General features: G+C 31.1%; 3 protein-coding genes across 4 annotated transcripts; 1 reads left to right on the plus strand and 2 right to left on the minus strand.

The window, feature by feature from the left end:
• Window positions 1-747: 747 nt before the first annotated feature.
• LOC111685332 (malectin-A) lies at window positions 748-2,466 on the minus strand. 2 transcript variants are annotated; one of them, XM_046956715.1, is made up of 3 exons: window positions 2,389-2,466; window positions 1,685-2,268; window positions 748-1,497 (listed from the first exon to the last, which is right to left on the minus strand). In XM_046956715.1, the coding sequence occupies exons 2-3, from the start codon at window positions 2,081-2,083 to the stop codon at window positions 895-897; spliced, it is 1,002 nt and encodes a 333-aa protein (XP_046812671.1). In that variant the 5' UTR covers window positions 2,084-2,268; window positions 2,389-2,466; the 3' UTR covers window positions 748-894. The 2 variants fall into 2 exon arrangements, with proteins under 2 accessions (XP_046812671.1, XP_046812672.1); XM_046956716.1 differs by having other exon boundaries at window positions 1,685-2,287; window positions 2,389-2,454.
• Window positions 2,467-2,778: 312 nt separating this feature from the next.
• On the plus strand, window positions 2,779-23,007 carry LOC111685339 (WD repeat-containing protein 75). Its single transcript, XM_023447595.2, has 10 exons — window positions 2,779-3,134; window positions 3,196-3,579; window positions 3,639-3,746; window positions 4,670-4,802; window positions 4,866-5,276; window positions 5,338-5,516; window positions 5,775-6,934; window positions 6,995-7,155; window positions 7,244-7,447; window positions 22,277-23,007. Exons 1-10 carry the CDS (start codon window positions 3,037-3,039, stop codon window positions 22,700-22,702), a joined length of 3,264 nt encoding a protein of 1,087 aa, XP_023303363.2. The 5' UTR covers window positions 2,779-3,036; the 3' UTR covers window positions 22,703-23,007.
• Window positions 11,466-15,141, minus strand: LOC124419610. Its single transcript, XM_046949771.1, has 2 exons — window positions 14,659-15,141; window positions 11,466-12,100 (listed from the first exon to the last, which is right to left on the minus strand). Exons 1-2 carry the CDS (start codon window positions 14,755-14,757, stop codon window positions 11,969-11,971), a joined length of 231 nt encoding a protein of 76 aa, XP_046805727.1. The 5' UTR covers window positions 14,758-15,141; the 3' UTR covers window positions 11,466-11,968.

Below are 23,007 nucleotides of genomic sequence, written 5' to 3' on the forward strand. Positions count from 1 at the left end.
GATAGATAGATAGATAGATAGATAGATAGATAGATAGATAGATAGATAGATAGATAGATAAATAGATAGATAGATAGATAGATAGATAGATAGATATATAGATAGATAAATTGATTGATTGACTGACTTATTGATTGAAAATCTCCTCTATTAGTGTTTTCCCGTACTTGCTACTAAAAATTTATGACACACGTTTTTTTAGTTTCATTATTATTTCTTTATTCAACATTATTTTTCTCTTTAATTTATTTAGCTAAATTTAAATACAATTTTGCAATAAATTTATAAAACAAAAAGCTGGCTAATAAACAAAAAATTTTGTTTATTTTTCCAACAAAAATAAATTGTGCAATACAAATTTGTGCTTTAATAAATTAGTTTGTAAAAAAAAATAAATATAAACCCTAATAAGGAACATTAAAGTATAAAAAAATTGTCTCTTTAATAATATACATATTAATATAAAATTAAATGCTAAGTACTTAAGGGGAAAGTCATTATTATTCACTTTTAACTACCAACAATGATGATACTAAAATTGAAAAAAAAAGTCCACATAAAAATTCAGAGTTCAAACAGGAAAACAAAAGAACAAAATTTTATTAAGAGAAATATTCGATAGGCAGTAGATAGATATTCAAAATTATTTAAATGAAAATTTTAATTATTATAAAGATTTGTGAAGTTAGTTGTAATCTATCTTCTCTGTTTGAACTCGAACACAATAAAAATTTGTGCGTTTTTTTAAATAAGAAAAAAATAAGCAAAAAGAACATTAAACTTGCAGGACCGCTTGGTTTGCATTTCCATACCACTACAGTTTGAAAATAAAATAAATCGATGTTTAAATAAAGCTAAGACAGAAAAGTCATTCTCGTTGGAACCTCAATCAACTCATAATTTACACAGACAGAACAATAAAGGTATAAAACAACCAATTGCTATAAAAACTGGCATTAAAACCATCGAGTCATCCATAGTATAGGGATTCGGTTGACGAGGACCACTTGTTTTACTATTTTTACGATTATCCGTAAAGGACAAATCGAAATCTTCTTCATCATCATCCATAGCCAAAGTATTATCCTCCTCTAAGGGTGGCGTTGGTATCTTGTTTTCCTCGGCTAAAGATCTTTTAATATTGGCCGATTTCTTAATGCTACTGGCTGTAGTTGTTATAGGCTGTTCCGTCATTTCTTTATAATCAACATCTTGTATGATGGCCTCATTGTGTAGCGGTTTCAATTTGGGTATTCTACTGACATCGCCTTTGAAGAGAACAAAGGCATTGATTTTGGGATTATCATAGGAACCCTTTATGAATTCCAAACGCACCAAATTATTGCGTATATCGGAAATTTCATCTTTGAAGTGTAATTTGCCTCGTGTTACGGTAAAATAGACATATTCATCATGTGCAGTACCACGTCCTACTTGAGCAAATATATCCAGATTAGAGACTACTTCGTGTTTACGATTTAGCACAACATCAAAAATCTGTAAAGTAAAAAGAAAAAGCATTTTGATATGATTTTTATGTGTTTAATCAAAATTTCAAATTATGGAAAAAAATCGAAATTTAGGAAAAAAATTTTAAATCCAAAAATTTTCAGTTTTGGAAAAAACGAAATTTTATCATTTCAACTTTTGTTGTAAAAACCCAAAATTGTTTATATTAACTTACCTTCATATTTGGTTCATTAAAATACACTTCACAGAATTTCAGCACTAATGCATATTCACCATCCCCCTCCAAGGGTAAATCATAGCCAAAAGTGGCAGTGTGATAACGTTCCGTACGATACAAAACCTCATCCTGTTCCGGTACTCTGCCAATAATCAACAAATGATTACCATAATCCGAGGCAGTGCCCACATTTAAGGGATCTGATTCATAGTGTATACTATGTTTATCAATATGATCATAGCCACCGGCATTAACAGCATAGATTACCTGTAGACTATTGTCTTTATTATCGGCAGCATTAGTAGAGGCAATGCAAATGCTGCTGCTTATCAATAATAGCAACGATGACCATGAAAATGTCACTATTTTTAACCTTTCGCTTAAACGTGTCTTCATGGTCTAGAACTCACGGTGTATATAAACAATTAGCTATAGATTTATTTGATTTTTAAATTTTTCTAGCTGCCTTCGTGGCTTTTGTCAATGCTATTTTTATAACAAGCTGTTTAGGGTACGTGTTCCTTTTAAATTTTTTTTCTTGTTTGCAATTTTTGCTGAGGTTGCAATTTGTTCAAGGCGTGCTGTAAGTGCAGAAAACTTCTATTATATTGTAAATATGAATGTTGGCAAGTTTTTAATGAAAATTTTGTAAAATTATTGATTTTTTCATTCACTTTTTTGGGGGAAAAATTATTGTTTACCTTTTTTCGGCGTGCTAGGTCAAATTATTTTTTTTTTCGGTAAATTACTGAAAATTTTTTGTTGATAATCGATCAGCTGTTAACTGTTTATGGTTTTTCATAATAAGCAGCTTATGTATATATCAGGAGAATGACAAAATTAGTGCTACCAGATTGAGTTGGGTAAACTGCTCTTTATTTACATAGAGAGTAGTTATTACTTATATCTGCTATTAAAATTCATTTATTGATATAATTTTGTGACAAACTTATTTCTTATTAATTTAATAAAATATTTTATAAAATTAAATTTTATTTTTGTTTTAATTCTTCCTGCTATAATATTAAGCATCACAATACGGCAACACTTTTCAGTTATTGTTGAAATACCTTCTCTAGCTGTCATTATTTTGAAAAAAAAACACTCTCTGAACATCAACACGTGCGGTAGATGTTGGAATTTATTAAATTTGCTTTAAATTTTAATAAATTTATTTAAAAACTATTAAATAAAAGTGCAGAAGATAATAATATTAAGTTAACAAATCCATAAAGTGTAAAAGTAAAACTTATTCTACTTTTAACACATAAATAATTGGCCGCAATATACTACAAAGAAGACACAAATATCCCAGCACGTCGGAAATATAAAATAATTTTTTTAACAACATGGATTTTGAAATGGAAGAAAATGACAAATTAAAGTTTCAACATTTAGCAGGTGGTAATATTTTAGAATATGCTCCTATCTATTCCAAAACTGGAGAGTAAGTACAATTACAAAGAAACTACAAAAAATGTTTAACAAAAATTTCCATTTCTCATTAGACACTTGTTGTTTTTGGCCCAGCATGAAGTTAAAGTATACTCCACAGTTAGTGGTCAATTTGTTAGAAAGCTAGAGGGTTCATCCGAACCTCTAATTGACTTTGAATTTGAATTTAAAGACGACAACATCTTAATTGCTTGTAATAATAAAGGTGAAATCTTTTCATGGGAATGGAAAACTGGTGTCCTCAAAAATACCCTACAAATACCTTCCATTGACGAAAAATCGATGGTAACAAATTTTAAACTTCTAAATTTATATGGCAAATCGAATTTGTCCCATGCCTTCGTGTGTTTTAAAGTTCCCAATAAAAATGTACAATGGCGGATATTTAATCGTGATCAGAAGTCATTCATTAATGTGCCTTGTGATTTGAGATTGGGGTAAGCAGATTTCTGTTTGTTATTGTTATATTTTATTAATTTTATAAAACATTTTGCAGCATGAAGAAACCTTTAGTTGCCGTGGATAATAAAAATTTTCCTAATCTCGTTCTGGCCCAGGGTTATTATGTTTATTTTGTGAATTACAAAACTTGGTTTAACGTAAGGTGAGTATTTAATTATGGGAAAATGTTAGTTCAATTCTAGTTCAGTCCTAGTTCAGTTCTCTTTCAGTTCTATTTCAGTTCTCGTTTAGCTCTAGTACAGTTCCAGTTCAGTTCTAGTTCAGTTTAGTTCTAGTTCAGTTCTATTTCAGTTCTAGTTCGGTTCTAGTTCAGTTCTAGTTCAGTTTTTGTTTAGTTCTGGTTCAGTTCTGGTTCAGTTCTAGTTCAGTTCTAGTTCAGTTCTAGTTCAGTTCTAGTTCAGTTCTAGTTCAGTTCTAGTTCAGTTCTAGTTCAGTTCTAGTTCAGTTCTAGTTCAGTTCTAGTTCAGTTCTAGTTCAGTTCTAGTTTAGTTCTAGTTCAGTTCTAGTTCAGTTCTAGTTCAGTTTTAGTTCAGTTCTAGTTCAGTTCTAGTTCAGTTCTCGTTCAGTTCTATTTCAGTTCTGTTTCAGTTCTAGTTCAGTTCTAGTTCAGTTCTATTTCAGTTCTATTTCAGTTCTATTTCAGTTCTAGTTCAGTTCTAGTTCAGTTCTAGTTCAGTTCTAGTTCAGTTCTAGTTCAGTTCTAGTTCAGTTCTAGTTCAGTTCTAGTTCAGTTCTAGTTCAGTTCTAGTTCAGTTCTAGTTCAGTTCTAGTTCAGTTCTAATTCAGTTCTAGTTCAGTTCTAGTTCAGTTCTAGTTCAGTTCTAGTTCAGTTCTCTTTCAGTTCTAGTTCAGTTCTAGTCTAGTTCAGTTCTAGTTTAGATCTAGTTCAGTCCTAGTTCAGTTCTAGTTTAGATTTCATTCAGTAGTAGATCAGTTTAAGTCCTAGTTTAGTTCCAGTGCAATTTAGTTTAGTTATAGTTCAGGTTTAGCTCTAGTTCATTTCTAGTTCACTCTTCACCAATAAGTTTTTTGTTAATTTTTTGCAATTTATTCACTTCCTTTTAGATTAATGAATGCCCGCAGTGTACCAATTACTGCACTTCAAGTACACACCTCCGAAGATTGTGTAGCAACAGGTGATGAACTTGGTAAAATTTTCTTATGGCGTGAATTTACCAGCAAAACAGATATAAAAACTGTAAGTAATTAAAAGGGGAAAAACAATTTAAACTTCATCACTTATTTTCCTTTCAATTTCCAGAGTCTATATCATTGGCATCATACAAGAGTTACCAGCATTTGCTTTACTGTTGCGGGTGCTCATTTCTATAGTAGCGGTGAAGAAGCTGTAATGGTTAAATGGAATGTAGAAAGACCTGAATTAAAACAATTTTTACCACGTATGGTTTCAGAAATACGTCATATTGTTGTTAGTCCCGACAATACTAATGTTGTTGTATGTACAATTGATAATAGTATACAGATCTATGGTACTGAAAATCTAGTTCATCAAAATCTACAAGAATTTACTTATATACATGATGATAATACTGAAAATTCAAAATTCCCAACGGGTTTACGTTTAAATCCACGTAATAATTCTTTGGTATTGAATGGTCGTAGTGGTTCATTACAATTTTATAATACCTATACAAAGAGTTTCTTGTATAATGTATGTTGTTGTGTTTTTTTTAATGTTTAATATGATAACTAAAGTAAACTTTTTATTTTAGGTTAATATTGTTAATCAAAATTTATTGTCTAAAGAAAGCGATAGAGTTCTGTATAATATACGTGTTACTAAGGCGGCTTTCAATATTGATTGGATGGCTACTGGTGAAGTTTTTAACGATGAAGAGCATTTGCCAGAATTACGTTTAAAATTTTGGAAATATCAGGAGGATACACAAAAGTAAGTAGATAAATTAAGGTGGGCTTATACTTATCACTATACTATCGAGGAAAATTTTTTATAATTACAAATCTGCATTAAAATATATGCAGATTTAGTACTGTTTATACTATGGGGATCTTTGAATTTATACTTTGATCTAAACTATTATGTATTCTGAACTGCAGAGTTCTTTAATTCGATTTACTTCGTAAATACTGTCTTCATTAACGTAATAAAATATTAAACCTTTTTCCCTCTCAAACTTATTATTCTTAGCTACGCTTTAAATACAAATATTGAATTGCCACATGAGGGAGGTTTTAAAGCCATTGAATTCTCAAATGACTATCAAGTAGATAATCTACTATGTGCTACCGTAGGCGAAGATAACATTATCAAAATGTGGTGTCTTGAAGACTCTGACAACATTTATAAAAGCGGCAAAACTTGGTATTGTGTAGCACAAACTTCGTATAAAGATTTTCCAGTCGATTCGATATCATTCTCCCAAGATGGTTCTCTCTTAGCTGCCGGCTATGGCAATACTTTGTGTATATATAAATCTGATAATCTAAAACTAAAAGCAGCACTTACTGGCTCTAATGGTCTAGATGGTTGTGTATCAAAAGCTCAAATTAGAATTCCAGCAAAAAATATAAACGGCGCCAAATCCGAATTAGCAGAGAAACGTAAAAAAATAATGCAATTATTTACCAATATGTTAGAGACAAATGAAGAAACCTTAATAAAAGAATTGCAAAAGATTTTAAATGATAAAAAATCTTTAAACAACATTACAGAAGAACCCTTAAAACAACTTGATGATGTACAAAAGACTACATTATATAAAAAGATTATACAAATGCATGAAATGAATTTATATCAAAAGGTATTACTTTATCAAAAATTGGGTATTGCCTGTAAAGTTCATCCTCAAATGGAAACAAAATTAGCTGAATATTTGAGTAAATTATGCAACACAAGAAATGTGGAAAATAAATTACACGCTCAGACTCAGCGTTTGAATTTAAGGCAACGTTTCAAGGCAAAATATCGTTTGCAACAACATTGTAAACAACAACAGAAATATGATGAACAAATTTCCAAAAATCTAGTGCCTCTCTTAAGTTTAATGAATTTGGGCCATACACCAGATAACAATAAATCAAAAAGTGTACCTAAACCAAAAAATATTGGTAATATTTTAAATAATACCAAAAAAGTTTTACCACCTAAAGGTACTTTGGCAGAAATAACTCATGTACAATTTGCCGCTGGAGAATATGCCCATCTGGTGGTTGTGTGTACTGAACGTCGCGTTTTAATATGGAATCTTTTGACTTTAAGATTGCAATCGGTTTTGAAATTAAGTGTTAAACACTTGACTTTTGATCCTCAAACTAATCTAATTGCGGTGGTGACACACAATAATGAATGTAAGTTTAGTTGTTAAAATCCTTAAAGAGAGTATTAAATGTGTGTTGTTTGTATTACAGTGCATCTTTTCCAACCTAATGTACCGCTGCCTATATACCAACGTCGTAATATACCAAATGTTTATGGTATTGCTTGGATACCCCGACGTTATCCCAAACAAAGATCTATAAATCTTGATTGGCAGGCTCAGTCTACTTTATATTTCTTAAATGAAGAACAGGTTTGTAATATTTTTTTATTATTTTATTAATCATTTTTTCTTTTTATTATAATCACATATTTTTTTTTTGTTTTTCTTTTTATTTTAGGAAATTGTTTACTTATCTTCACCCAATGACAATAAACAATTTGATTCTCCTGCGCCTATTGTTTTTGATAATGCTGCTAAAGAATCTATACATTATACCACATTTGGTACTTATGCCACTAAAGCTGTTAATGAGAAACAAAATGTTTCCTGTCAAAATGGTCCTTTAGTTTTAGGCAACAACGATAAGACAGCTGTTAAGGCGGTAAGTCAAGTTCATTTTTCTCATTTTAGTTATAGGCTTTAATGAATTATTTACTAAACAGTCTTAGACTTGTAATTCATAAGAGTTATTCAGTGGACTTTTTCTTTAAAAAGTTTTAAAGTTGATTTTATTTGTAGTTAGTTAGTTAGTTTGAAAGGAAGATGTTCATACATTAAATCCGAAGAAATACATCTAGACCTCTAAGAGCTTCTTAACCACTGCCCCTGGCAGGAATCGTGTCATTACCTACTGTTTACTAGACCACTAACATTTTGGAGGTTACAATAACACATTTGTAACACATTGAAGTTTTGTTTATTTAATCCATAATAGGATATATATTCTGGGTTTTAATTTTATTCAAAAACAATCTTTTTTAACCTCTTCCTCTATTAGAGAGTACGTTTTTAAGGTTCGGTTTCCTACTACTCAGTTAAATTAATCTTAACTTAACTACTAGATTAAATTCGAAACAAATTTAAGCGGACTTTAAAGTTTTATATTGTCGTGCATTCGCATCACTTCAAGTGAGGTTATGTTTTATTGGTGGAGGCTATAGAATACTCGAAACGTGTATACCCTAGTGGAGACCATTAAAACTCAACTGTTTAAACCCTGGTGGGAACCATCAAACCTCAACTGTTTATACCCTGGTGGAGACCATTAAAACTCTTCAAATTTACTGGTGAAGTATCATTTGAAACTCAAATTTATCTTAAGTGTTTAAAAGTATTTCAGCTTCCTATATCGAGATATAGGTCGACCTAAACAATGTTATTGTATAGTTTAGCTACTCTTGGGTTCCAAGTAGGTTTAATTGAATTCTGGATCAGTTCCAGTTCAGTTTTAGATCAGTTCCAGTTCAGTTTTAGTTTAGTTCTACTTCAGCTCTAGTTCAGTTCTACACTGAAAATAATCCATGCTCAACTTTACGAAAAAAAAATTCGTAACTTCCATTTTTAGTAATATTTACAAAAATTTCGTGTATAATACGAAATATTATTTAATAAAACCCTTTTCTATTTTAACGAAAGTACGAAAACCTTTCGTAATATTTTTTTCTTAAATTTTAGCGAAATTAAACATAATGATATTAATTATATTATGATTAAATAAAACTATAACATTTTTATAAAATTTAAGAAAAAGTATAATATTATTCTCGAATTATTTTCATAAAAAAATTGAAAATTCGTGTGGAGAATAATTTGAACTAAAATTAGAAAATTTATTTTAAAACGAACAAGAATGTTTGAATAAATTAATATTTCGTAAATTTTACCATATTTATTCAAAATTCCCTTTTTTCAATTTATGTAAATTAATTTTTTTTAAGAATATTTTGCATTATACTAAAATATTTCGTATATATTACGAAAGAATTTCATGGTGTGAAACAACGAACGATTCGTACAATGTACGACATTTTTCGTATATATTAGGCATGGATTTTTTTCAGTGTAGTTCAGTTCTAGTTCAGTTCTAGTTCAGTTCTATTTCAGTTCTAGTTCAGTTCTAGTTCAGTTTTAGTTCAGTTCTAGTTCAGTTTTAGTTCAGTTTTAGTTCAGTTCTAGTTCAGTTTTAGTTCAGTTCTAGTTCAGTTTTAGTTCAGCTCTAGTTCAGTTTTAGTTCAGTTCTAGTTCAGTTTTAGTTCAGTTTTAGTTCAGTTCTAGTTCAGTTCTAGTTCAGTTCTAGTTCAGTTCTAGTTCAGTTTTAGTTCAGCTCTAGTTCAGTTTAAGTCGTAGTTTAGTTCCAGTGCAATTTAGTTTAGTTATAGTTCAGGTTCAGCTCTAGTTCATTTCTCTCGTGGAGGATTTCCTTTAAACCAACGTGGGACACCCTAGCATATTGCCTATGAGCTCAGCCAACAATTCAAATAATCCAAAAAAAATATTACTTTTATAAAATGAAAAATTTTTTAAAAAAATAAAATAAACCTTTAAGGACGGTTTTCTTACTCCGCATTTAAACTAGTCTTAACTTACTGTTAGTTTAAACTCGGAACAAATTTATTCGGACTTTAACCGATGATTCTGTTTTTCAGTTTTAGATTTAAGCTCAGTTAACTTTGTTAGTATTGCCATCTTTTCACTCAAAAGCATAAACAATGAACAGCTGTTTTTAGCAAATTATACTTTTGCAAAATGAAAAATTTTGGAAAAATGTTAAAAAAAAAACATTAAAATATAAATAAAACAAAAAAAATCAGAAAATTACTATTTTCATAAAATATTAAGATCAGTGATAATCGTGTCTCTCGATAATGAAACAAAATTTAATTTTAATAAAATAAGTTTTTTTTTTATTCTGTACACTCGTTCAAAGGCGAAGTACATATATCAATCAATCGAATATATCTGAATCTTTGTCTAATTGTATATCCGAATATTTAATGCATAATAAATATTCGGACATACAATTAGACAAAGATTCAGATATACTATTCAAATTGACCAGAAATCTTCGAGATACTGTCCGTACTTTTTTAAACAAATTCTGAAGACTATAAATAACTTTTATAGAGAGAAATCGTTGTCGGTCCCTCTGTCTCTTTGTTCGTTCAAGTAAAGACTAAGTATATCAACCAAATATCTCTGGAATCGTTTTCTGTCCATCTGTCTGTTTATTCGTTGTTTATTATAAGAAAACTATTTCCCAATGTCTGCAGATATCTTCGAGAAAACGTCTGAAAGCCTATAGATGTCTTTATATCTTATAGATTTTCAAATCAAAAAGTTCATATGAACTCTCCGACTTATCGATATTCGTCTCTATATCTGTTCTTTTTTAATAATTTTCTAAAGACCCCCAAATATCCTCTAGATTTAGATCTTCAATAATTATATCAGAAGTTTAGAAAGAGAATTATATATAAGCGATAAAGAAGTAGAATTTAATCCATAAAAGTACTGAAATAGACCTGAAGAAGTGATGATTTTAACACTGGCTTGTTTCAAATCAGCCAAAAGGAACATAATGTCATGCTGACTAAACAGTTCCTCCTGGGATGTCACCGGAGGAATCATCCCAACTTTAACATCACATAGTTTAAATGCTCCCCCGAGGCATGTCAGGAAGTACCTTCGTGTATACGAAGAGAGCATACGAAGTTATGTTCAGGATCCCTTAGATCAGACTTCGTATACAGCAGCTTAGAACGACATTCATAGAGACGCCATCAATACCGCGGTTTCAGGTTACCGCTTGAATGTCGTTCTTGGAGGTCGCTCACCGCCCATAGCAGAAATAAAGAAGAACCTGCCGCGGAAAACAAGAGTAGCTCTGGCACAACTGAGATCGGGATGGAGCAACAGGCTCAACGCCTACTGGTCCCGCATAGACCGTGCCGTCCCCAATATATGTCAAGCTTGTGGACAGGGTCCCCATGATACCCACCACATATTCAACTGTCCAGCCCACCCTACTTCACTTAGTCCAATGGATTTATGGACTAACCCTATTGAAGTAGCCCAATTTCTTGGCTTGGACCTAAATACAGAACTCCCGGATTAAAAATTGTATAGTTTAAGCTGTTACAACAACAAGACAGGCTTGTCATAGGAGGGATGTCCTTTTTATGTGATTCCAAATTCATTACATTTAAAATCATTCTCAGAAAGTAATTTTAATGTTCTTTTTTTTGGAAGTTATTAGGGAGTGAAATTGTAGTAAAAATTAGTTTAATTTAAAAAATTCCTGTACAAAAAATATATTTACAATTTAGGAACAAAAATTATATACTTTTCGCTTCTTTGGAAGTCAACAAACATCACTTCTACAAAAGTTAAAAAAAAATTCACTTAGTGTTACTTTTGAAATGGTGATAAATGTTATTCTTTTGAAAGTACTTAGTTTTATTTTTGCTGGATAAAGGTTTATGGAGATTATACTCATATCTTAACCATAAGATTCATAGTGCAATTTATAACAGTTCTTGCTGTTTATTCAATGTTTAATTTTTGTTGCTCCCCTCTTAAAACTCCGTCTTTAAAAATAAAAACAAATCCACTTTTATTAATTCACAAAAACATTTTATTAATATTTTTAAATTTTAAATTAAAAAAAAATTAATCAATAAAAAAGTACGATTAAATAAAGCTTAAAAACTATAAAGTACTTTGGCTTGTTAAATAAATACTAAAACATAACAGGACAAGAGACCATGATTTTAAAGAAAAAAATTAAATAAACAGTTACAAGGCCCCTCCTGCAATATTTTAACATTTTTTGCTTAAAATTAAAAAAATTTTCTTATTTTTGTTAATTTTATAATTTTTTTTCTTCAAACAAACTTATGAACAGTGCATATATAAGTTATTTTACAAAAAATTGTATCAAATGTTCAATTATAATTATTACTAAAATCAACTACTTATGTATGTTTGGTATCAGTCATTTTAACTAGTTTATAATTAAAATACATATATTGTTTAAATTAAATATTTATATCAAGCCTTTAGCTTAATTTATACTTAAATAGCAAGAGTAGTTGGCACAAAAACATTTCTACCAGTAGTAATCTTAATTATTCAGATCACCCAATCTAGGCATTATGGGCACACGTATATGACGACAACGTCTTCTCATTAATACATCATGTTTGAAATAGCGTAGACAATGCGATTGTGGTACTTTCGGCATTAACATCTCTTGCTAAAAGAAAAAAAAATAGATACAAATATATTTAATTGGCGGTAATTCACTCATAAAAATATAAAAAACTCATTTAAATTTTACATTATTTAACTGCCTTATCAAAGTTTTGTAAGTCAAAGAAATAAGAAGATCAAAAGATCATTCCTTAAACTTCAAATTAGAATTTTCAATTCTAAACTGTACCATCAAGATACAATGAAATCAGTTAATAAAGCTCATTTAAGTTCACATTTGCCCTGTCAGTATATTGATCCTCTGAATCATCTGATCAAAGAGAAGATGTTCACTGGATCGTTGTCAAAATCTTAAGTTGTCAAATCAAACTAAAACTTGTCATGAAACATGCAATTATTTACTCATTTGCAAAGAAATAAGCTCTAACCAATTAGATTGCGATCATTATTAATCTTTGCTTAAATTATCTTTATCTGAAATGAAAACTTTTTTGTGAAAAAAAGATATTCATTAAAGAAATATATCGTATCAAAGCTGCCAGATACTGACCAGCAGTTCGACAAAGAGTCAATGCATCCACAGTGATTTCCATTTCGTCGAGGATGTACACAAGATTGAAGACAATCATCAGTATATTGTTCCCTTTGTAAGCGGGAGAGTGGACACTTGAAAAACTTTTGCTGTCTCTTCGTAATCTATGAGGTGACGATTGATCTTCTCGTAGGACAGCACAGTTATTCACCTGAACAGTCGGTGGCTAGGGGTAACCCTTAATAGTAGGTTAAATAGATAGTTCGGAACTAAATGAATGTCGAAGTGTTTTAAATGAACACCTGCATTGTGGGCCTTATTTTACGGTGATCTTTTTCAACCACTGTGTCAGCTTCCGTGACGACTCACCACCGCCATATTGTGCTTCTTACAATTTTCGGTCCTGTACATGAGCTATCCAAACTCTGACCATTGTTACCCCTTTGCTTAACATTCTATATGCAAAGACTTCACTTCCGTTTACAACCACGCAGACGTAATCGGTAGATGTAGACAGAAGTACGAATCTTTAAAATAAGCCATAGATTTTGTTTTAACTCACTGAGAACAAACTGTTGTAAATCTGGTATAAAAAGAGTTTTCTCTGAATATGATACCTTTCCGTAATGTTAGGTTATCGGTAGCCGATTTCTGCTTTATTTGGATCCAGTAAGATTACTTTGTAAAAATACCTTTTAGATGAAAAGAGAGTGATAGAGAAAAGTAGAAAGCAGAGAAAATATAAAAGAAAGAGAGGATATGGGAGGAAACTGTTAAGGTAAAATACCAGGTCTAACTGCCATAATTAGTGTGAGTAACAAAGTTCATATCCATATTGGTAAACTAATGAACGGCAGAAGACGTTCCAATTGTATATTCGACAACTCGGATATATTGCCAAAATAGGCCGATACAAGCATCCCAATTCTCTAACAATCGCAGAGAAGATGAGTAATAGTCTCTTCTTCATCCTTATTTTGACAACTTCTACAGAAGACATTAAACAGGATACCAATTCGTCTACCATGGTTACCAGGCGCGGATTCACAGGGGTGGATTAAAAAGGGAAATTCGCCCACCCCCCTCAAAAACCGAAAGTTTTTCATACAAAATATACAAATAAGAAAAAAGAAACTAAGTGAAAAAAACAAAAGTTGCCCCCAAGCACTCGAGCTGGATCCGCTGCTGATGGTTACCAAATCTACACTGGGCAGTAACAATCGATGTTAGCCTACCAGTTGAGGAAGACATTTGGACCTGATAGATTTTACCGTACATCAGTCTTTTAACTACAACACGATTTTCTCGAGAATTTGGTTGATACCGAAGAAACTTCAACCAATTGACAAGATACATAAGGCAACCAGTACCATATTATGTGGTTGGACACCACGTCAAATCATTGCAAAGAATGTCTAAGGAATACTGATACTAGTAGCATAGTCCTGATACTAGTAGCACCTCTTTTCCCCGGAATTGGAATAACACCAAGATGTGGTAATTCATCAAGGTAACATTCCAAGAGGAAATAATTATTTGGCCTCATGTTTGTAACACCCAAAAATATTGGTTCTGGAGTCTCAGAATTTTAATGATAATTTGCACATTAGAGTCTTTAAGGGCAATATTTTAAATGTCCTTTTTACAATATAACTTTCCGATCCCATAATGTAGATATATATTCTGGATCCTGATTTTTAAGATAAGTTTCTTTCCTAGATATTGGATTTACTTCTAAATCTTTTGAGACAAATGTACTAATCCTGATAGAAAATATTGTTCTACTTTCAAATTTAACATTTTTTTTCTTTGAAATGTTGGATGAAGTTGTATATGTACATATTTCTCATTACAGTGATTTAAACTGAAAAATAATAAAATACCATTACACTTTGTATACATGTGTTGAGATTTTTCATTATTTTCCTTGTTTGAGTTTTCTGATTTTTTAAATATATTTTTAGAAAAAAACTGTCTTCTTTTCGGCAAAAAAATAACACAAAACTGACGCCACATATACTATTATATGTGCAACTTGCATGAATGATTTCTTTTGTTTCCACACTTACCTCATTCACTCTTGGCACCGGTCCACATTGATCGACTGGCAGCAAAAGGATAATAGTAAAAACAAATATCACTAACAAATGAAATATTTTCGCCAACATTTTTTAAATTGTATTAAAAGTTTTTGATTTTAAAGGCTAAACTTTACAGATTATGTTTTTCTTTTTCTGTTGCAATACTTTAATTAAATTTCACTTTTGATTATTTTGTTTTCCAGTATTTCTTTTAAATAATCTTTAGTTAATGCTTTATATACGGAAGTAAAATTGTTTTTTTATTTTGTTTTTGTTTTTTTTTTGCTAATTTTTTTTAACTCCAGCTTGTTTTTGAAATATATTTTATTTTTATAATATATGAGACTATTGTGTCTCTCTCTCTGGTTGTATTCAGTTTCGTTTTACAATGATAATTGACTGAATGATTTCTAAAGCACACGTTTTTATATCACAACACGAAATTATTATTTTTTATATACTAAAGGCTGCTGGACTGACAACTACGACCACTGACTGAGTCTTTTTAAAGAATCAAGCGCCACAGACACTCAAGAATACAATACAGTTTTGTAAATATCACACATTTATGAGTTGAGCAGCACTTTAGAGCAGCAACTGTGGTACTGCGTAAAAGTATATGTATCTGGTTGGTTCTTTTAAGGCGAAATTCTTTATTAAAACGAATTCTATGCACATTGTCGTCTTGTGCCATCTTAAAACCGAAGTGTACACGTATGCACTTTGAATACTTGTGTTTTTTATTAATATACCCTACACTACAGGGAATTTGTTATAACTTTTTAACAATTATCAGATAGACATTTTTTGTAATCAAATCCTTTCTTACACAATCTGAAATAAATTTGATAATTTTACTATTAAAAGTAATTCAAATTGATCCACAAATTGCTCATAACCTTTACAAAATGATATATTAAATGAAAGCTTTTTCAAATATCTCTTACAGACACCTTAAGCTTTCGTATGAAAGCCCAACTTTCTTTAGTTGAAGGCTGCAAACGATTCGGTTTAACTGTCAATAGGACACTTGTTTTTGTTTTGTTTTGTTTACAAATATTATGCCGGGAAAGTTTGTAATATTTTCTTACGACATAAGACCAACTACATAAATTTTTTTTTTTCGTATAAAATCTTCTATTTTGTAGATAACTATAGCTAAAATTTTATAAAGTTTCAATATGGTCGCCTCGAATAAAACGGACTTAGTCGTCTTAGGGTTGTCAACTCAACGAGAATTTAATCAAATGAAGTTTCTTTTCCTAATATTATAAGAAACTCTTGCAGAATTACTGAGAATAAGCGAACACTCTTTGGCTCCTTGTGATACTATTAAAATTAAATTGAAATCTGAGCTATATTGTTAGGTCTGCGGTCCCCGATGGAACTCATTGATATTTCTATAGACTATTCTAATCTGAGCTATCTGGTTAGTTCTATGGTCTCTGATGGAACTAATCACTATTTCTTATGATTTTTATTAGCATTTATTACATACGATAGTCCAAATTATAGATTAGACAGTAGTCTCGATTATAGATTAGTCAATGGTCCAAACTATAGACTGAACTATAGGCCAGTCAAACTAAAGACTAGATTTTAGTCCAGACTATAGACAAAGCTACGTACACGATTTAAATCCAGTCTATAGACTTCTATATACAAGATTGATCCATATTATGGATGATCTTCTCTTTCGTTTTGTCGCCCTTTCGTTGATTAAGTGCTGAAATCTATATCAAAGTGTCGTCTGAGTTGGAAAGTTTAGAGTCATTATATGTCCATGTGGGTATGAATAAATCGACGATTCGTGTATTTTTTGCCTATCGTTTGGACTCCTTTAGAGTCTAGAGATTTTCGTAACAATAACCAGCAAAAATATTGGGTTTGTGCTGATGTTTGATGGTTCTATACCCACCTTAAAGTATACCAATCGGCTCAGAATACTTTTCTGAGTCGATTTAGATAAGTCCGTCTGTCCGTCCATGTAAACTTTGTATCAAACGAAGCCTATTGAAAGTGGTTAAGATCGGTCCATTATTTCACCTGGCCCCCATACAAATGTACCCCCGAATAGGGCTTGTAAACATTGGAATCAAACTACAGGTCGCAATTTTGGTGATAATTCAATGAAATTTGGCACATGATCTTCTATTTTAGCGTAGACGAAGCCTATTGAAAATAGTTAACATCGGTTCATTATTTCACCTAGGCCCCATACGACTGAATCCGCCAAATAGGGCTTTTAAGTTCATAATTATGTTTAATATACTCGTATCTCGAGAAAAAGCTGCACAACCAAGTTCTATACTAGCCTTGATGACTCTGATGATCTTTATCAAAAATCCCCCATCAAAATTTTACTTAAATATCTACAGTTTTATTAAACAATTAAACAATAAATGGCTTACGTATATCTGAGGCAAGGTACATTCAACTTAAACACAGCTGGTCACATTTTTCCTTAGGTGTGCATTAGAATTTAACACAATTGTATTTGAGTATTATGACACAAATGTTATATTCTACTTTTATACAACATTTCTTAAAAAGGGGGCAAATTTATACATATATTTATTTACTCATCTCCACCTCCTAACACTCGTAACTCCTGCTGCATATGCATTTAGACTACATCCTAATAGTTTTCATTTCTTTAAGTTTCCTCGAAAAAACAAAAACGAAAGAATAAACAATTTCGAGACAACTCTTCAGAGATATGTAGACGTAAATAGTTTTTGAAATTCTTTTCAATTGTAACTGACCAGAGCATTGTGCCAGCAGAGTTTGTATAATAAAATATGCATTATTTATGTTTTACTATCATATCACAATTATAATAATTGTAAGTGTAACTAGTGGTTGCCATTCTTGACATTATCTAGTTGTTTATGACATAAAGTCATCGTCGTTGGACTGACGGTTTGATTTGAGTATTTGAGTATTTTTTTATGTTATATGCGTATTTTTTACCTAAATTCAATTTGTGTGCGTAATAACAATTGAATTTGTGACACGCGTCATTTAGCACTGTTTATATAGTTATATAAAAATACCATTATGTTTATAATATTTTTTTTTTTTTTATATACACTTTTGGTCACAATAAACAACAATCTTGACAGTACTTATCGTCTGACGATTGGAATAAAATAAGATTTCTCCCTAAACATGACAATCGCCTACAATTTGTTTTTGGGGGCACAAACTTGCTTACAGTTTGTTTCACGTATTCACGTGTAAAACGAGCCGCTTTTGAATCACCATTTTTATGTAATTGGAAAATTGATATAGCGCCTCAATTTATTTACGAGCATCATTTAGTGGGTGTCCACTTAATAAGGGGTCATCTTAAAATATAAACAATTTTATTAGTGGGAATTTAATTTAATTCAGGAAATTTTTTTTAAACGTTATAGTGGAGAGAGTGGCTGATAATTGGGTTAGGTTCAGTAGGCATGCAGACAAGATGATGACCGATTTACTTGGGTTCACAAAACAGATCCTTTTTTTTCTATTAATAGATAATCTTTCAAATATTAATTTGGAAGAGTTTCCTCAAATTGTGCAAAAAAGGAAAAATGTAGTGTCGAATCCAATATCGGCCAAAGTCACAAGTTAATAAAGTGTTGTTGTTGTAACAGCTATACTTCAACTACTACTTCAACTACTGAGTACATACTACTTCAACTTGATGAGTACATAAATCCATTGGACGAAATAAAGTAGTGTTGGCTGAACAGTTGAATATGTTGAATACGTGATGGGAGTCATGAGGACCTTGGCCACATGCAGGACATTCGTTGGGGATGGCACGGTCTATACGGGACCAGTAGGCATTAAGCCAGTTGCTCTATTCCGATCTAAGTTGTGCCAGAACCACTCTTGTTTTCTGTGTCTGCTATGAGCGATCTCAATGTACTACATTCATGCGGTATCCTACGACCGCGGTATTTATGGCGTATCTGTAAATGTTGTTCAAGACTGAGGACTGATTTAATGGATCCTGCACAAATCTGCATATGTTTTCCTCGTATTTACGAAGATCCTTCCTGACATGCCTTTTGTGTGATGTTAAAGTAGGGATGACTTCTCCAATGATATCCTAGGAGAAACTGTTTAGTCAACATGACTGTTAAAACCTTCGTTCTCTCGTGCTGGTGATGTTTCTATGTATTTTGGGGACAGCCCGTTACAGTTCTTATGACGGCATCGGCTCGGTATCATTTTTTGAGTCGATTTAGCTATGTCTGTTCCTCTGTCCGTCCGTCCGTCCATATAAACCTTTTAATCAAACTACAGATCGCAATTTTGAAGATAATCCAATGAACTTTGGTACATGATACCGTAGATGCAGCCTTTTGAAAATGGTTAACATCGGTCCATTTTTTTTATCTAGCCCCCATACAACTGAACCCGCCGAATAGGGCTTTTAAGTTCATAATTATGTTCAATATACTCGTATATCGACAAAAAGCTCTAAAACCGAGTTCTAGTATAGAACTTGGTTTTAGATCCTTGATGACCCTCATGAACTTATATAGGACCTCATTTGACCCTAGCTGATATAAAAAAGCAACTTTCAAAATTTGACTTTAATTTTATTTTAATATCATAACTATATCTGAGGCGAGGTACAATTCAACATAAAATGATTTATTATGAAAATTAAATCACAGTTTATTTTTGTAACAAGTTTACCATTAAAATTGTCACATATGCACACATTTTATACATCAAATCCGTAGAAATACACCTAGGTCCCTATCGGGCCTGTTGTGCGCTCCTTAACCAGTGTCTCAAGTGGGAATCGAACCCAACACCTCCGGTCTACCAGACTAGAACACAAACCACTAACCTGCCGGAACTTCCAAATAAGTATAACGTTATATTACTGCTGCTTACTGGTTAGAAAATGGATCTACTTACAGTTTCTCTAAATTTACGAATTTTTACCATTTTTGTATATGAGAAAATTTAATGTTTTTATATTTAGATTTTTTTTATTTAACTTTTCAATTTCTTTATTATATTTCAAGATCAAACTAATAATATTCTCATAATCAGATAATCAAACAAACAGTTGATTGAACTTTTGTTTAAGATCAACTAAAAATTCATTGAAATTCATGTGAGATGAATCTTCACATAAGGAAATGCAAATTAATAAAACTTAAACTAAACTTAATTCTCAGACAAATTTATGTTTGTGAAAATAATTTTAAATGTTTATAACATTTGTCATGTTAATATAAACAATGAATAAGAGTGTTATTTTTAGAATTTTTGCAAATTTTTAAAATAAATTTTACATAATTTTGGAATAAGTGGGGTGTTACTCACCTTAAGGGTCAAATTTAGTTTATCTATAAATAAAAAGTCTATTCTTTAACGAGACTATTCATCAACGAAACAATATATTGTTTATAAGTAATACTGTATTGCTAATTTTATTTTAAACTTATAATTGTATTATTTTTTTTGATTGTGATAAACAATTTTTTTGTTAATGAAATCTTGTTTTAACCACATTTCTTGCATTTTAATTGTCAAATTAAAATGAATACTTATTATTAATTAAAAAGAACTTTTTTGTTTACATGTTTACTTTCCTTACAAAATTCCTCTTTCAATGGAAATAAGTTTGAGCAGATGTTCATAAAGTTGTTTTTGTTGACACGATTGATTTAATTATTAAATGAGTGAGAGTGAATGAATGAGTGTTTGACTGTTTTAAATGACCCCGTATGTAAATTGCAATTAATTAAAATGACCAAGATTACAAAGAAAAAATAAACAAAAATGAAAACAGGATAAATGTAGTTAAAGTGCCAGTGGTTTAAATAAATCATTTAAAAATTACTGTTTAAAATAGTTAAAGAAGTAAAAAATAAGTTTTTTAAGAAAATTTGGGATTTAAATGGATCTATTGGACGTTGTGTATATAAGTATAAGCTGAATGAATAGAGGGATAACTATAACAATGATCATTTCAGAAGTTGAGCAACTAACGAGTCAAATAAATTTGGTCCTTCGAACCAAGATCCACTATCAGCATTAGACATTAAAGAATTTCCATAAAATGTCGTTATGTACAGTGAATTTCGACTACTTTATTATAAAATTAACGATACAGCCCAAATATGCGGACGTCATGCAGACTTTTCTCTTTACAAGAAGATATTGAAGCCGATATCCGGAAACGAAAAAATACTGAATTCTTCTTAAGCTAAAACCACCAAAATTTTAAAGGCATATCTTGGTAATAAAATATGAATCTATATTCCGAATCGAGATTTCTCAATTACCTTCAAAACATTATTATATAAAGCGTCAGCTAAAGACATATTTGGGCCACTCTGGAACGATCCATACTTAACAGATCGTCAGTTCAGCGACCGCAGTATCGGACATAGTAACAATGTATTAACTTTCATTTAGATGGATCCGCTTCGATCAGAATTTTGTTTCATATTAAAAACCAGTCAATCGCGCGTTCGGAAGATTTTATAATTCAGATGTTATTTTCTATAAAATTGTAAGGTCATCAGGATAAATGCACTACCTAGCATAACCCGACTATACTCCGCTAAAGCTAGGCGGTGATAGAGAACGTGAATTACCTTTTCGTTTTTGAATTTTAGTCGTAGTCTTGATTAGGAAGATTTAATACCCATTACCAAAATCGGCAGTGTAATTTATACTTATATATAAAACTTATTTGTGCCAAAATTTGGTGAGGTGAGGTTGTAGAGGGGACCATTGGTCACAGTCGAACTGATACATTAAAAACAAAAATATAATTATATCTACATTCGACCAGAATTTGGGTAGAGAAACCAGCCAAACGCGCGTCTCAAAGCGTTTATACTTTAGATGTTATTTCGTATAAATTCGTCAGGTCAAAGTAGCTGCCTAGCATGACCCGACTATAGTCCGGTAAAGCTTTGCGCTTTTAAACCCTTGCCGTAGTCTCGTTAAGGAAGATTTGAGGTTTAGTATATGCTGATCTCGCTAGATGTTTAAATTTGGCACACTATCTTCGCCATTTTTTAAGTGGAGTCAGTGGACCAGTCAATATAGATTCAACTAAAATATATTATTTACATACATATTCAAACGTCGAACGTAAGGACTACGCTTTTAAACCCTTGTGGTAGTCTCGATTAGGAAGATTTAATAGGGCGGCATTAAGGACTCAGTGGACCAGTCAATCAAGATTTAACTTAAGTATATTATTTACATACATATGCGAAACGTCGAACGTAAAGACTAAGAGTATAAATCGGAGAAGTACGAAAGATTTTAATTTCAATTAAAAATCTGGATAGAAACTAACATGAACTTCTTTAGGTCTACCCGTATCAATATGACAAATCAAAGAATTGTGGATAATATATAAAACTTCATTCGGATTTAATCATTATCAATGACATTTTTGATAAAACATTTCATTTTCATACGAACAACTAACACCATGAACTGCATATAACACGATGACCATCCCATATAATTCATGATAAAAACAAAAACATACTCAACCTATCAAACTCAAGAACCCTAATTTCAAATGTTAATACGTAATTCTACCGATTTCTGATTTTAGCTAATTGACATGTCGGCCCATACTATGCCACCGATGAGTTTAATATGTGAAAACTTTCTCAAATCAATGGTTAAATCAAGTGAAACGAAATTATTGGACGACAATAACCATCTAAATCCATCCAATAATGATGAAGATGTTTTAACAACTAGACTTAATGGTGATCTAAACGGTTTTGCCACACACTCAGATGATGATGACGACGAAGAAGATATGAACAATGATGTTAAAATGACAAATGGCTCAACTCCCTCCCCTAAAGAGACTAAGAAAATACGCAAACATTTAATGGAGAAAACGGAGCAGTTTAAACGGAAATCTTTAGGTTTAACTAAGAATAATTCAATCACCTTACCTGCCGCCCATGAAGATGAGGAACATAAATTAAGATGTATGGCCAGACAGGCTATACAATTAGATTTTTAATTGAATTCACTTAAAATTTAGTTACAATGTGCACCTACTTTTAATTAAATTTTATGAAAAGAAAAAACATATTAGGTTTTTTATTTAAATCTTAAACTATGACTCCAAGTTTTGCTTGATTTATTGTATAAAACAAAAATAATAATTAACTGTTACAATTTACTTTTTACAATAGTTTTGTTTTTCTTTTCCAAAAGTTAATTTTTTCGCAAAAAAAAGTGTAAATGCATTCAAGTTATTTTTATATTAATAAAAAAAAATCATCATAAAAGTTTTCCTAAATAAATGCTATTTTCTTAAAAAAA

Source organism: Lucilia cuprina, chromosome 2 (genome assembly GCF_022045245.1).
Source record: "Lucilia cuprina isolate Lc7/37 chromosome 2, ASM2204524v1, whole genome shotgun sequence".
Classification (NCBI taxonomy): Eukaryota; Metazoa; Arthropoda; class Insecta; order Diptera; family Calliphoridae; genus Lucilia; species Lucilia cuprina.

Coding starts and splice junctions, on each gene's coding strand:
- LOC111685332 (XM_046956715.1), bottom strand. CDS start 2,083: ATGAAGACACGTTTAAGCGAAAGGTTAAAAATAGTGACATTTTCATGG. Junction 1,498..1,684: donor TTAATGAACCAAATATGAAG/GTAAGTTAATAT, acceptor TTTACTTTACAG/ATTTTTGATGTTGTGCTAAA.
- LOC111685339 (XM_023447595.2), top strand. CDS start 3,037: ATGGATTTTGAAATGGAAGAAAATGACAAATTAAAGTTTCAACATTTA. Junction 5,277..5,337: donor CAAAGAGTTTCTTGTATAAT/GTATGTTGTTGT, acceptor TTTTTATTTTAG/GTTAATATTGTTAATCAAAA. Junction 6,935..6,994: donor GGTGACACACAATAATGAAT/GTAAGTTTAGTT, acceptor TTTGTATTACAG/TGCATCTTTTCCAACCTAAT.
- LOC124419610 (XM_046949771.1), bottom strand. CDS start 14,757: ATGTTGGCGAAAATATTTCATTTGTTAGTGATATTTGTTTTTACTATT. Junction 12,101..14,658: donor CGGTGCCAAGAGTGAATGAG/GTAAGTGTGGAA, acceptor TTTTTCTTTTAG/CAAGAGATGTTAATGCCGAA.